This window comes from Hemitrygon akajei, chromosome 29, assembly GCF_048418815.1.
Source record: "Hemitrygon akajei chromosome 29, sHemAka1.3, whole genome shotgun sequence".
Taxonomy (NCBI): Eukaryota; Metazoa; Chordata; class Chondrichthyes; order Myliobatiformes; family Dasyatidae; genus Hemitrygon; species Hemitrygon akajei.
This window is the reverse complement of record NC_133152.1, coordinates 3,275,090-3,289,879: the sequence shown is the minus strand read 5'-3', so window position 1 is coordinate 3,289,879 and position 14,790 is coordinate 3,275,090. Positions and strand designations below refer to the sequence as shown.

The window sequence follows — 14,790 nt, the reverse complement described above, 5'->3', positions numbered from 1 at the left end:
AATAACCAGGTAAGTAAGAGAGAGAATAAATGGAGAGTTGTGCTGGGTAAGGATTTGTTTTTGGTACAGATTAGTAACAGACAGTGAACAAAAGTTGGAGTACAAAACTGCATAGACACAGGACAACTACACTCTCAAAGTGATGCTGCTGGTGCAACCCAGAATTGTTTCTTTCTCTGAATCAGCTTCAGTGACAGGACAGGACATATGCTTGATTGTACCCTTATTTTTAATGACATAAGGTTATCTCTGCCACCATTGCTCACCTGGTGATTGGCTGTCAGAGAGCCACCTGCCCTGTGCCATGTGATCCTGGGCTGTGGATAACCTGTGACCTGGCAGTGCAACTCCAGCATTTCTCCCTCGGTTACAGTGCTTGGAGAGGAGTATACCCTCACCGTTGGCGAAGTTCCTCTCACTGTGGAAGACCAGAGGTTTCAATTGAAATGGGTCACAAGGCTGATATCAATTGAATACTGGGCTCATTCAAGCGTAGGGCAGAATCACATAGTTGAGTCACCTGGCTCTTGGCTTCAAACATTGGCCTTGTTACTGGTCTGTGCCAAGGCAAGGCCTGCACTCATTTATAGAGAAATTACTCTTTGACACGATCAACATGCACAAAATGCCAAAGGAACTCCACAGGACATGAAGGGAAATGAACAGGTGACATTTTGGACTGAGACCCTTCATTAGGACTGTTTATTTTCCTCCACAGAGGTGCCTCACTTGTTGAGTTCCTCCAGCATTTGTGTGTGTTGCTCTGGATTTTCAGCATCTGCTGATTCTCGTTTCATAGATATAAGATTTTGTTAATTTGCAACCATTCAGATGGTTTTCTTTTTCCACGATATTCCATGCTTCCACTTGGAGAAAAGCTGTGTTCAGTAGGTTTGTGTTATTGTCTAATTTTCCTCATAATAAACTCAGATTTTATTAACTTGTTACTTCCTACCTCGGGGATGACATTAAATGTATCCAGCTTGCTTATTAATTGACTAAATAACCTAACAGTATTTCCCATTTATTTCTCATAAACTTCACACTAGTACAAGTTTAAAAAAAAATTAAACATGCCCTAATATTTCAAACGTCCTCTTATGCCTACATTTAATCTCTTCTACTCCCTCCAAGAACTGGATATATTTCCCCGGCTTCAGTTGCAATGTCTTGATAGACCTTAGTGATTCCGATTTCACTCCCTGAAGCACTGTGCCATCATTAATATGAAGCTAAAAATTCATAATTTCAGAAGAACAACCCAGCCTTCTCCTGCAGCATGTCTCAAGGTTGAGAAGATGTCACACAGATGCAATAATATGCAACACACTGGCTTCTCTCCCTTCATTAACCGTCCAAGGTGAGAAGGCAGTCACGTACCTGATTCCGGGAAAGTAGGAGGTGGTTTGGAAGAGGTCTGAGGTGGTGGCTGGTATCCAGAACACACTGCCTGAGGGGGTGCTGCAGGCAAACACTCTCACACCATTTAAGAAGTAAATATTGTATATAAATAAGCACTTGAATCACTGAAGCAGAGAAGGCTGTGGATCAAGTGTTGCTACTAAATGTGATTAAGACAGATTGGTTATTTAAAAGTCAGCATGGACATTTAGGGATGAGGGGCCTGTTCTGTGCTGAGTAATTCTCTTAACACTACAAGGAAGATTTTCTGGGATACATACCAGGTGTGACTGAAACAGACACTGCCACATCCTGCATCCCAAGGCTGTTCTCAGCGTGACAGATGTAATCCCCGGCATCAGCTTGGCTTGCCTGTCGGATGCGCAGCAAGGGGCCGTGAACCTGCAGGTTCAGTCAGAGAATCAGGACACATTCATACTCCTAATCCAAAACAACACCACCTCAATGATCAGCTGGCACCAAGAGTAGAATAGAATAGAGTTGAATAAAGATATGAAGGGAAGAATCTCACAGGTCTCTTTTTTCCATTGCAGCCCGGTGACACATTCTATAGCACTTTGCACAGTTCCACAGCATCCGAGAGTGTTGCACAATCAAGTGTAGCTAGTGTTGAAGTGCAGTAAACATGAAACTGACACGAGCACTGGGAAGTATCACATTAATCACTTGTGTGGCTGATGGTCCACAGATAAACTTTCGTTAGGGTACTAGGAATGCTCTCCTGTATTCATTCACAAGAGAAGGCTAGGGATCCTCCCCCCTCCCTTACTGCCCATTCAGAAATAATGATCATACTTCTCTACCTGGTGATTGGTGGTCAGATAACCATGTGACCTGCGCCATGTGATCTCAGGCTGAGGGTCTCCGGTCACTTGACAGAGTAACTCCAGCTTCTCTCCCTCAGCTACTGTAGCAGGAGAAGGATGAATACGAACCAAGGGCACAGATCCTTGAGCTGAGGGGAGGGGCGAAACAAACGATCAGAAGGTGGAACAAAGGAAAATATATTTCCAGATCTTCTAATAGGATGGAACCAGGATAAAAGAAATCACTCATCTTTGCACATAGGTGTTGAGTCAGAAATATTTCCGAATAAAACATGCTGAATAAATTCAAATACCAACAATGTAATAGGGAGTGGACTAGGCTGCATCGATATTTAATTTCATAAGATTATATTGTGTTTTTTCTAAATGACCACATTCATCATGGCACCAATTTGCTTTGATTGGTAGAGGCTTTGGTATGTAGAGAGGCACATTGATTGTTGTTAATCAAATCTTTAGATGATTTCTAACAACACTTGAGAACATTGAATTTCGCTGGTCACTGTTTTACATCACAAATATGATAACATGGAATAATATACAAGCTGTTGGAGAATCTCAGCAGATCAGACAGCATCTCTGTGTGGTAAGCAACTGCTGAGCTTTTGGCTTGAAACCAGGACAAAGCAGATCGTTTGTTGCTCCGGATTCCAGTATCCTATGGTATCCTAGATCTGGATATACATGCTCCACGTTCATGGCTTTAGTATGACTGTGTACTGACTGAACATTAGAGGTGCAAATGCAGCTAGTTTGCATCAGGTGGAAACAGCTGCACCACTGGCTCTTCACTCAACCCTGGAACATCTGGTCAGCAAAGATATCGACAGAGCTCTACCAACTAAATACAAGTACAAGGGATAAGCGGAGTGGTCATTGTCAACAGTGGGTCAATGGTGAGAATAGAAGCAACAGGCCTTAGCTCAAAGCAGTCTTCAGCTCAGAAGAGGTGTCGGCTCTGTGTAAAGTGTCTGTTAAGGTTTCTATTTTATCTTCTTTTTCCTCTCTTACTGTATCATTTAAATGGCTGTGGTGTGTTCTTCATGCCAGATATTGGAGAACTGGGAGACCCAGAGTCTCCTGGGGAACTATATCTGCATGAAGTGCATCTGGCTGCAGCTCCTTGAAGAGATCTGGAGCAGCAAATGGATGACCTTCCACTTATACAGGAGAGTGAGGAGATAATCGATCAGAGTTACAGGGAAGTAGTTGCAGGAGGCGAGTAGCTGGGTGACCGTCAGGAAGAAATGGAAATAGACAGTTAGAGCAGAGCACCCCTGTGGCCATACCCCTCAAAAACAAGTATACCCGCTTTGGATACTTTTGTGGGGGATGACTTCCCAGGGGAATGCTTTGGCAAATGGTTTACAGGTACTGAGCATGGGTCTGTGGTGCAGAAGGGAAGGAGAGAGAAGACGGGAGTGGTAGTGATAAGGAACTTGATAGGGAGGGGAACAGACAGGAGATTCTGTGGATGTGAACGGGATACCCAGATGGTGTGTTGCCTCCCATGTGCCAGGGTCAGGGAAGTCTCAGATCGTGTCCACAACATCTTGGAGAGGGAAGAGCAGCAGCCAGATGTCTTGGTACATATTGGTACCAATGACAGAGGAAGGAAAAGCAATGAGGTCCTGAAAAGAGAATTTAGAGAGCTAGGTAGAAAGCTCAGAGGCAGGACCTCCCGGCTAGTAATTTCTGGATTGCTGCCTGTGCCACGTGCCAATAAGGGTAGAAACAGGATGAAATGGCAGAAAAACACGTGGCTGAGAAGCTGGTGCAGGGGGCAGGGCCTCAGGTTCTTGGATATTGGGATCTCTTCTGGGGGAGGTATGATCTGTTCAAAACTGACAGGTTGCACCTGAACCTGAGGGGGACCAATATTCTCGCGGGCAGGTTTGTTAGAGCTGTTGAGGAGGGCTTGAGCTGGTTTGGCAATGGGGTGTAAACTGGAGTTAAGGGGCTCAGGAAAAGAGAGATGGTAAAAAAGTAAAGATAGCCTGCAGTCAGATTGTCGGGAATGGCAGACAGGTGATGGGACTTAGTTGCAGCCAACAGGCTGAGTATCAAATCATTAGGGATGCAGAGTCAGGAAGGACAGCAAGTACGGTACTGAAGGTGTTGAATCTAAATGCACATAGTATAAGAAACAAGGTGGATGATCTATTACAGATTGCCACGTATGATGTTGTGGCCATCACTGAATCGTGGCTGAAGGATGGCTGTGGTGGGAGCTGAATGTCCAAGGTTACACGTTATATCGGAGGGATAGGAAGGTAGACAGAGGGGGAGGTGTGGCTCTACTGGTAAAGAATCCCAACAGAGGCTGGGAGGTGGACCACAGGTTGCAACAGGCAATAGAAAAGGGGAGTCAAAAGGACAATGTTATAGTAGTCATGGGACATTTTAACACGCAGATCGATTGGGAAAATTAGGTTGGTAATGGATCTTAAGGGAGTGAATTTGTTGAATGTCTAAGAGATAGCTTTTTAGAGCAGTTTGTTGTTGAGCCTATAGGGGATCAGCTATACTGGATTGGGTGTTATGTAATGAACCAGAGGTGATTAGGGAACTTAAGGTAAAGGAACCCTTAGGAACCAGTGATCACTATATGATTGTGTTCAACTTGAAATTTGATAGGGAGAAAGTAAAGTCTGGTGTAGCAGTATTTCAGTGGAGTAAGGGAAATTAGAGTGGTATGAGAGAGGAGTTGGCCAAAGTAAATTGGAAGGAGCTGCTGACAGGGATGTCAGCAGAGCAGCAATGGCGTGTGTTTCTGGGAAAAATGAGGAAGGTGAAGGACATGTGTATTCCAAAAGTGAAAAAATACTCAAATGGTAAAATAGTACAACTGTGGCTGACAAGGGAAGTCAAAGCTATTGTACAAGCAGAAGGGGCATACAACAAAGCAAAAATTAGCTGGAAGAGAGAGAATTGAGAAGTTTTTAAAAACCTACAGAGAGCATCTAAAATATCATTAGAAGCGAAAAGATGAAATATGAAAGCAAGCCAGCAAATAATATCAAAGTAGATAGTTAAAGTTTTTTCAAGAATGTTTTATTCTGTAATTACTTGAAAACACAATAAAAAAAGTTTAATAAAAAAAAGAATGTTAAAAATAAAAGAGAAATGAGAATGGATATAGGACCGCTAGAAATTAAATCAGGAGAAATAATAACAGACAGACAGACATACTTTCTTGATCCCGAGGGAAACTGGGTTTCATTACAGTCGCACCAACCAAGAATAGTGTAGAAATATAGCAATATAAAACCATAAATAATTAAATAATAACAAGTAAATTATTCCAAGTGGAAATAAGTCCAGCACCAGCCTATTGGCTCTCCGTCTGACACTCCGAGGGAGGAGTTGTAAAGTTTGATGGCCACAGGCAGGAATGACTTCCTATGATGCTCAGTGTTGTATCTCGGTGGAATGAGTCTCTGGCTGAACGTACTCCTGTGTCTAACCAGCAAATTATGGAGTGGATGGGAGACATTGTCCAAGATGGCATGCAACTTGGACAGCATCCTCTTTTCAGACACCACCGTCAGAGAGTCCAGTTCCACCCCCACAACATCACTGGCCTTACAAATGAGTTTGTTGATTCTGTTGGTGTCTGCTACCCTCAGCCTGCTGCCCCAGCACACAACAGCAAACATGATAGCACTGGCCACCACTGACTCGTAGAACATCCTCAGCATTGTCCGGAAGATGTTAAAGGACCTCAGTCTCCTCAGGAAGTAGAGACGGCTCTGACCCTTCTTGTAGACAGCCTCAGTGTTCTTTAACCAGTCCAGTTTATTGTCAATTCGTATCCTTAGGTATTTGTAATCCTCCACCATGCCCACACTGACCCCTTGGATGGAAACAGGGGTCATGGAGATGGCTAATGAACTAAATGAGTAGTTTGCATCAGTCTTCACTGTGGAAGACACTAGCAATATGCCCGATGTTGTAGTGTGTGAAGGAAGAGAAGTGGGAACTGTTACTGTTACAAGGGAGAGAGTGCTCAAAAAGCTGAAAGACCTAAAGGTACATTAGTCACCCAGGCCAGATGAACTGCACCCTAGGGTTCTGAAAGAGGTAGAGTTAAAGATTGTGCTGGCGTTAGAAATGATCTTTCAAAAATCATTGGACTCTGGCATGGTGCCAGAGGACTGGAAAATTGCAAATATTACTCCACTCCTTAAGAAAGGAGTTGAGAATTAACTTTCAAGAAAGTTAATTGTTAAGGATGAGGTGATGGAGTACTTGGTGACATAGGACAAGATAGTACACAGTCAGCATGGTTTCCTTCAGGGAAAATCCTGCCTGACAAACCTATTGGAATTCTTTGTGAAAATTACAAGTAGGATGGATAAAGGGGATGCAGTAGATGTTATATATTTGGATTTTCAGAAGGCCTTTGACAAGGTGCCACACATGAAGCTGCTTACCAATTTAAGAGCCCATGGTATTACAGGAAAGTTACTAACATGGTTAGAGCATTGACTGGTTGGTAGGAGGCAGAGAGTGGGAATAAAAGGATCCTTTACTGGTTGGCTGCCAGTGACTAGTGGTGTTCCGCAGGGTCAGTGTTGGTACTACTTCTTTTTATGCTGTATATAAATGATTTAGGTGAAGGAACAGATGACTTTGTTGCCAAGTTTACAGACAATATGAAGATTGGTGAAGGGAAAGGTAGTGTTGAGGGAAGAGCTAGGATGCAGACGGACTCAGACAGATTAGGAGAATGGGCAAGAAAATGTCAAATGAAATACAATGTTGGAAATGTACGGTCACACACCTTGGTAGTAGAAATAAATGTGCGGACTATTTTCTAAGTGAGGAGAAAATATAGGAATTGAAGATGCAGAGGGACTTCGTAGTCCTTGTGCAAAGCACCCTGAAGGTTAACACGCAAGATGAGTCGGAGGTGAGGAAGGCAAATGCCACGTTAGCATTCATTTCAAGAGGTCTAGAATACAAGAGCAAGGATGTGATGCTGAGGTTTTATAAGGCACTGGTGAGGCCTCACCTTGAATATTGTGAACATTTTTGGACCTCTCATCTTAGAAAAGATGTGCTGGCATTGGAGAGGGTCCAGAGGAGGTTCACAAGGATGATTCCAGGGATGAAAGGGTTATCTTAAGAGCAATATTTGATGGCTCTAGGACTGTACTCGCTGGAATTCAGAAGGATGAGGGGGGATCTCATTGAAACGTTTCGAATGTTGAAAGGCCTAGACAGAATAGATGTGGAAAGGATGTTTCACATGGTGGGAGAGTCTAGGACAAGAGGGCACAGCCTCAGGATAGGGGGCACCCTTTTTAAACAAAGGTGTGGAGAAATTTCTTTAGCAAAAGTGTAGTAAATTTGTAGAATTTGCTGCCACATGCAGCTGTGGAGACAAGGTCGTTGGGTGTATTTAAGGCAGAGATTGATAGGTTCTTGATTGGACATGACATCAAAGGATACGGGGATAAGGCTGGGAACTGGAGTTCAGGAGGAGATAGAAAAAAGGATCAGCCATGTTTGAATGATAGAGCAAACTCGATGGGCCAGATGGCCTAATTCTGCTCCGATGTCCTATGGTCTTACGATGCATACATCAGGATGCTCTTTATCGCCTACAGCTCAACATTCAATACCATCATCCCCTCAAAACTAACCAATAAGCTTCAAGACCTTGGCCTCAATACTTCCTTGAGCAATTGGATCCTTGACTTCCTCAATTGGTGACCCAGTCAGTTCAGATTGACAATGTCTCCTCCACGATCTCCATCAGCACAGGTGCACAACAGGGCTGTATGCTTAACCCCCTGCTTTACTTACTTAATACCTATGACTGTGTGGCTAAGCACAGCTCCGATGCCATATTCAAGTTTGCTGATGACACCACTGTCACAGGCTGAATCAAAGGTGATGATGAATCAGCATTTAGGAGGGAGACTGAAAATCTGACAGAGTGGTGCCGTATCAACTACCTCTTATTCAATTGTCAGCAAGACCGAGGAGCTAATTATTGACTTCAGGAAGAAGAAACCAGAGTCCTCTTTGGAAGATCAGAGGTGGAGAGGGTTAGCAACTTTAAATTCCTTGGTGTTATCATTTCAGAGGACCTGTCCTGGGCCCAGCAAGTAAGTGCAGTGATGAAGATAGCACGGCAGTGCCTCTACTTTCTTAGCTGTTTGCGAAGTCTTGGCATGACATCTAACACTCTGACAAACCTCCAAAGATGTACGCTGGAGAGTTCATTGACTGGCTGCATCACAGCCTGCTGTGCAAATGCCCTTGAATGGAAAATGCTACAAATAGTAGTGGATATGGCCCAGTCTAACACGGGTAAGGTCCTCCCCATCATTGAGCAGATCTACACAGAGTATTGTCACAGAAAGCAACATTCATCATCACCCAGCCATAAACGTCATGATCTCTTCTTGCTGCTGCCATCAGGAAGAAGTTTCAGTAGCCTCAGGACCCACACCACCAGGTTCAGGAACAGTTATTACTCCTCAACCATCAGACTCTTGAAACAAAGGGAATAACTTTGCTCAACATCACTTGACCATCACTGAAATGTTCCACAATCTATCGTCTCACTTTCAAGGACTCTTCATCTCTTGTTCTTAATATCTAATGCTTATCTATGATTAGAACCAAAGAACATTTACAGCACAGAAACAGGCCCTTTTGCCCTTCGTGGCTGTGCTGAACCATTTTTCTGCCTAGTCTCACTGATCTACACCTGGACCATATCCCTCCAAAAACCTCTCATCCATGTACCTGTCCAAGTTTTTCTTAAATGTTAAAAGTGAGCCCACATTTACCACTTCATCTGGCAGCTCATTCCACACTCCCACCACTCTCTGTGTGAAGAACTTAGGTGCTGAAACCCAGGTAACACTCTAGTAAATCTCCTCTGTACTCTCTCTATTTTGTTGACATCTTTCCTACAATTCGGTGACCAGAACTGTACACAATACTCCAAATTCTCGCTCCCCATTAGGTGGTCTATAATACACCCCTAAAAGTGTTACTACAACTTTCCCATTCCTCAATTCCACCCAAATAGTCTCCCTAGATGAGCCCTCTAATCTATCCTACCAGAGCACCGCTGTAATATTTTCTCTGACAAGCAATGCAACACCTCCCCCTCTTGTCCCTCCGATTCTATCACACCCGAAGCAACAAAATCCAGGAATATTTAGTTGCCAATAGTGTCCCTCCTGCAACCATGTTTCACTAATAGCTACAACATCATTTGTGGAAAATTAAAATCTCCTACTATCACAACTTTATATTTCCTGCAGTTGTCTGTTATCTCTCTGCAGATTTCCTCCTCCAATTCTCGCTGACCATTGGGTGGTCTATAATACAACCCCATTAATGTGGTCATACCTTTCTTGTTTCTCAGCTCCACCTACTGGGCCTTAGTAGACGAGCCTTCTAATCTGTCCTGCCCGAGCACTGCTGTAACATTTTCCTTGACTAGCAATGCCACCCCCCCCCACCCTTCATCCCTCTGCCTTTATCACGTCTGAAACATTGGAACCCTGGAACATTGAGCTGTCAGTCCTGCCCCTCCTGCAGCCAAGTTTCACTAATAGCTATAATGTTGTAATTCCATTTATCAATCCATGCCCTCAGCTCATCTGCCTTCCCCACAATACTCCTCGCATTGAAATAGACACACCTCAGAAGATTATTACCACCACACACAAATCTTCTACTTGTAACTTTGCATGAACTTGTAACATCATTTATTTTCACCCCTGTTCCACTATCTGCTCTGTCACTCTGGTTCCCATCCCCCTGCAAATCTAGTTTAAACCCTCCCCAATAGCACTAACAAACCCCCCTGCAAGGATATTGGTCCCCCTGTAGTTCAGGTGTAACCCATCTGTCTCTCTTGTACAGGTCCCACCTGCCCCAGAAGAGGTCCCAATGATCCTGAAATCTGAAACCCTGCCCCCTACACCAGTTCCTCAACCACGTGTTCATCCTTCAGAGCATCCTATTCCTACCCTCACTGGCACGTGGCACAGGTAGCAATCCTGAGATTACCACCCTCGAGGTCCTGCTTCTTAACTTCCTACCAAGCTCTCTATACTCACACTTTGGGACCTCCTCACTCTTCCTTCCTACATCATTGGTACCGATGTGTACCACGACATCTGGCTGATCACCGTCCCACTTCAGAATGCTGTGCACACGATCAGAGACATCCCTGACCCTGGCACCTGGGAGGCAACAAACCATCCAGAGTCTCTGTCACGACCAGAGAACCTCCTGTCTGCACCTCTAACTATCGAGTCCCCTATCACTACCGCTCTCCTCTTCTTCTCCCCTCCCTTCTGCACTACAGAACCAAACTCAGTGCCAGAGATCCGGCTGCTGCAACTTGTCCCAGGTAAGTCATCCCCCCACCCAACAGTATCTAAATCAGTATACTTGTTGTTGAGGGGAATGGCCACAGGGGAACCCTGCTCTGCCTGCCCTTTTCCCTTCCCTCGCCTAACAGTAACCCAATTACCTGTGCGCTGCTCCTTTGGCGTAACTGCCTCTCTGAAACTACAATCTATAAACTCCTCATCCTCCCGAAAGATCCGGAGGTCATCCAGCTCTTGCTCCAGTTCCCTAACGCAATTTGTTAGGAGCTGCAGCTGGATGCACTTCCTGCAGGTGTCGTTGTCAGATACACCACAGGTCTCCCTGTCTTCCCACATCCTGCAAGAGGAGAATTCCAACATCCTGCCTGGCATTCTCCCTACTCTAAACAAACAAAACAAAACTTACCGGAACCTACTGCCGCCTCTGCCTGTTCAAATTATCTTTTTCTTTCTGTATTCGCAGAGTTTGTTGTCTTTTGCACACTGGCTGAACACCTAATCAAGTGTGATCTTTCATTGATTCCACTACTGTTATTATTCTATTATGGATTTATTGACTATGCCCACAAGAAAATGAATCTCAGTGTTGTATATGGTGACATACGTGTACTTAGATAACAAACTTAATTTAAACTTATCGCATCAGAGAACTATTTATAACAGTAGAGTAGAAGCTGTCCTTGAGCCTGGTGGGACCAGGCTTTTGTATTTTCTGCCTGATTGGAGAGAGGAGAAGAGAGAATGTACAATGTGGATTGGGTCTTTGATTATGCTGGCTGCTTTGCTGAAGCGGTGAGAAATATGGACAGAATCCATGCAGGGGAGACTGGTTTCGTAATGTACCGAGCTGTATCCACAACTCTCTCCATTTTGTTGTGGTTACGTGCAGAGCAGTTACCATTATGCAGATAGGATGCTTTCTATGGTGCATCAACAAAAATTGGTAAGGATCAATGGGGGACACCAAATCACTTTGACATCCTGGGAAAGTAGCTGCATTGGTGAGTTTTCCTGGCTGTGACATCAAAGTCATTGGACCATGACAGGCTATTAGTGATGTTCACTCCGAGGAACTTGAGACTTCCAATCACAACACCATTAAGAATACCTTTTCTCCAATAGAAATAATCTGAAATGTGTTTCTTGCTTGAAGTGTAGTCATTGAATTTGCATTCTGGAGTAATTGACATGATTAAGGATTATTACCATTGCAACAATAAGCTGGACTTGTGTCCCTCACGCACCAGTACAAATAAGCTGGATAACTTTGGAGAGCAGAGACTTACAAGCAAAGACTGTGACTTCGATGCGACCTTCGGAGGAGCCCACCACATTGGTTCCCACACACAGGTAGACACCAGCTTGGGCAGCCGTGATCGAGGGGATAATGAGAGTCCCAATGTTAGTATGTTCAATCTTGGCCTGGAAAAATTAAAAGAACTTTGCAGTGGATGATCATATATTGGTGCACTTCTGAATAAATACATGATGGAGTTGTTGTTGAGAATCCTGCATTTGTGTGTATTACCTGTCATCACCTTTCATTATAAAATTCTACATTCTAAATTGTCTCTACAAGTTAGAGATAACTTCTCATTAATCTCCAATGGAGAGAGGAGCAAATACATCTTAGAGTCGTAGAAAACTACAGCACAGAAACAAGACATTCAGACCAGCTTGTCTATCCCAAACCATTTAAACTGCCTAGTTCCATTGACCTGTACCTGGACCATAACTCTCCATACCCGTACCACCCATGCACCTATCCAAAATTCTTTTAAACATTGAAATCCAGCTCACATACACCAGTTGTGCTGGCAGCTTGTTCCTCTGTCTCATGATTCTGAGTGAAGTAGTTTCCCTTCATGTTCCCATTAAACATTTCACTTTTCTCCCTTAACCCATGACCTGTAGTTCCAGTCTCACCCAACCTCAATGGAAAAAGCCTGCTTGCATTTATTTTATATACCTCATAATTTTAAATAACTCTATCAAATCTCCCCTCAATCTTCTATGTGTTAGAGAATAAAGATCTAACCTATTCAGTCCTTCCTTATAACTCAGGTCCTCCAGTCCCAGCAACATCCCTCTAAATTTAGTAAACACAAAGAACACTGCAGATGCTGTGGTCAAATCAACACGTACAAACAAGCTGGATGAACTCAGCAGATCCGGCAACATCCGTTGAAACGAGCAGTCAATGTTTCGGGCCGAGACCCTACTGTTCTGTGTAAAACTTACCCTAGTTGGTTCACCCAGGGTGCAACACCTAACACTTGTCTGCATTAAATTCCATTTGCCATTTCTCAGCCCATTTTTTCAGCTGGTCCAAATCCTGATGCATGCTTTGATTGTCTTCCTCACTGACTGCCACACAGCCAATCTTGGTGTCATCATCAAATTTGCTGATCCAGTTAACCACATTATCATCCAGATCACTGATATAGATGACAAGCAAAATGGACCCAGCTAGAGCCCTTTGGCATTCCACTGGTCACAGCCTCCAGCCAGAGAGGTAACCACTCATCTCACAAAGACAATGTCCCAGTATGCTCAGTCCTTTGACTCCTGACTTTGTCTGAGGTCTTAACAACATCTGTCTCCACAATCTACTCTACACCCTGTTCTGGCAACTCTGGTTCCCATTCCCCTGAAACTCTAGTTTAAACCTTCCCACCATGAGTTCTAGCAGATCTTTCTGCTAGGACATTAATCCTCCTCCAGTTTAGGTGCACATCATCCCTTCTGCACAGATCTTGCCTTCCCTGGAAGAGAGCCCAATGATCCAAAAACCAGACACCCTCCCTCTTACACCAGCTCCTTATTCACGTGTTGAAGTGTTTGACTTTCCTATTTCTGGCCTCACTGGCATGAAGCACATGTAGCAATTCTGAACCCTGGGGGACCTGTCCTTTAACTTAGCACTTAACTCCCTGAACTCTCTTAGCAGAACCTCATCCCTCTTCTTACCTATGTCATTGGTACCTATATGGACTATGACATCTGGCTGCTCACTCTCTCACTTAAGAATGCTAATAATTCAATCTGAGATGTCCCAGACCCTGACACCCTGAAGGCAACATACCATCTGGAAATCTTATTCTAGTCCATAGAACTTCCTTTATGCTCCCCTAACTAATGAATCCCCAAGCACACAGCTTGCCTCTTTTCCCCCCACTACCCTTCTGAGCCATACAGTCAGACTCAGTGCCAGAGACCTGACTGCTGTGACTTGTCTCTGTTAGGTCATCACCCTGACAATATCCAAAGTGGTATACCTGGGTGTAACTACCCCTCTATATATCCTATCTATCATCCCTTCAGCCTCTCGAATGATCCGGAGATCATCTAGTTTAACGCTGTGCCAGAAGCTGCAGCTGACTGCACCTCCTGCAGATGAAGCTGTCAGGGACATTGGAGGTCTTCCTGCCTTCCCACATCCCACAAAAAGCATGTTCCACTGTTCTGCCTGGCATCCCTGCTGGTCTAACTGTGCAATTATAAAGAAGAAAACAATAAATAAACTGAAAACAAAATCTACCTACCTCTGCTGTGCAACTGTAATAACTTGATGAGACATCCTTTGTCACAACTCTCACATAGTACATCTGATACCCGCACATGTTACCACCTCAGCTTGCTGCCCATTCCAGTATGACAACACTCCTAGAGCGGTCAGTCGAGAAACAGAACCTTTGCTCTGGCTATTCCGTGCCATCCTCATCTTCTGCCCCTGGACCTCTCTCTTATCCATGTACCTATTCCAATTGTGTGTTGGTGTGTGGCCTAGTGGACTAGGCATCGGACTAGTAACCTGAAGGTCACTGGTTCGAGCCTCAGCTGAGGCAGCGTGTTTGTGTCCTTGAGCAAGGCACTTAACAACACATTGCTCTGTGACGTCACCGGTGCCAAGCTGCATGGGTCCTAGTGCCCTTCCCTTGGACAACATCGGTGGTGTGGAGAGGGGAAGGCCTGCAGCTTGGGCAACTGCCGGTCTCCCATACAACCCTGCCCAGGCCTGCGCCCTGGAAAAACCTTCCAAGGCGCAAATCCATGGTCTCATGAGACTAACGGATGCCTATAAAAAAAATTCCAATTGCTCTGAAATGTTACAACAGAACTCATACCTACCACTTGTGCTAGCAAAAGATAGTCCCACACTCACAGCA

At 44.3% G+C, this 14,790-nt stretch overlaps 1 protein-coding gene across 6 annotated transcripts in view; it reads right to left on the bottom strand.

The window, feature by feature from the left end:
* hspg2 (heparan sulfate proteoglycan 2) overlaps positions 1-14,790 on the bottom strand; it is a 528,874-nt gene that overhangs the window by 138,783 nt on the left and 375,301 nt on the right. For all 6 annotated transcript variants that reach the window (XM_073031647.1, XM_073031648.1, XM_073031651.1 and 3 more), the window contains 4 exons: positions 11,908-12,043; positions 2,226-2,377; positions 1,683-1,803; positions 267-418 (listed from right to left, as the gene is read on the bottom strand). In XM_073031647.1, the coding sequence (XP_072887748.1) occupies positions 267-418; positions 1,683-1,803; positions 2,226-2,377; positions 11,908-12,043 (561 nt within the window). The remainder of the gene's footprint in view (positions 1-266; positions 419-1,682; positions 1,804-2,225; positions 2,378-11,907; positions 12,044-14,790) is intronic.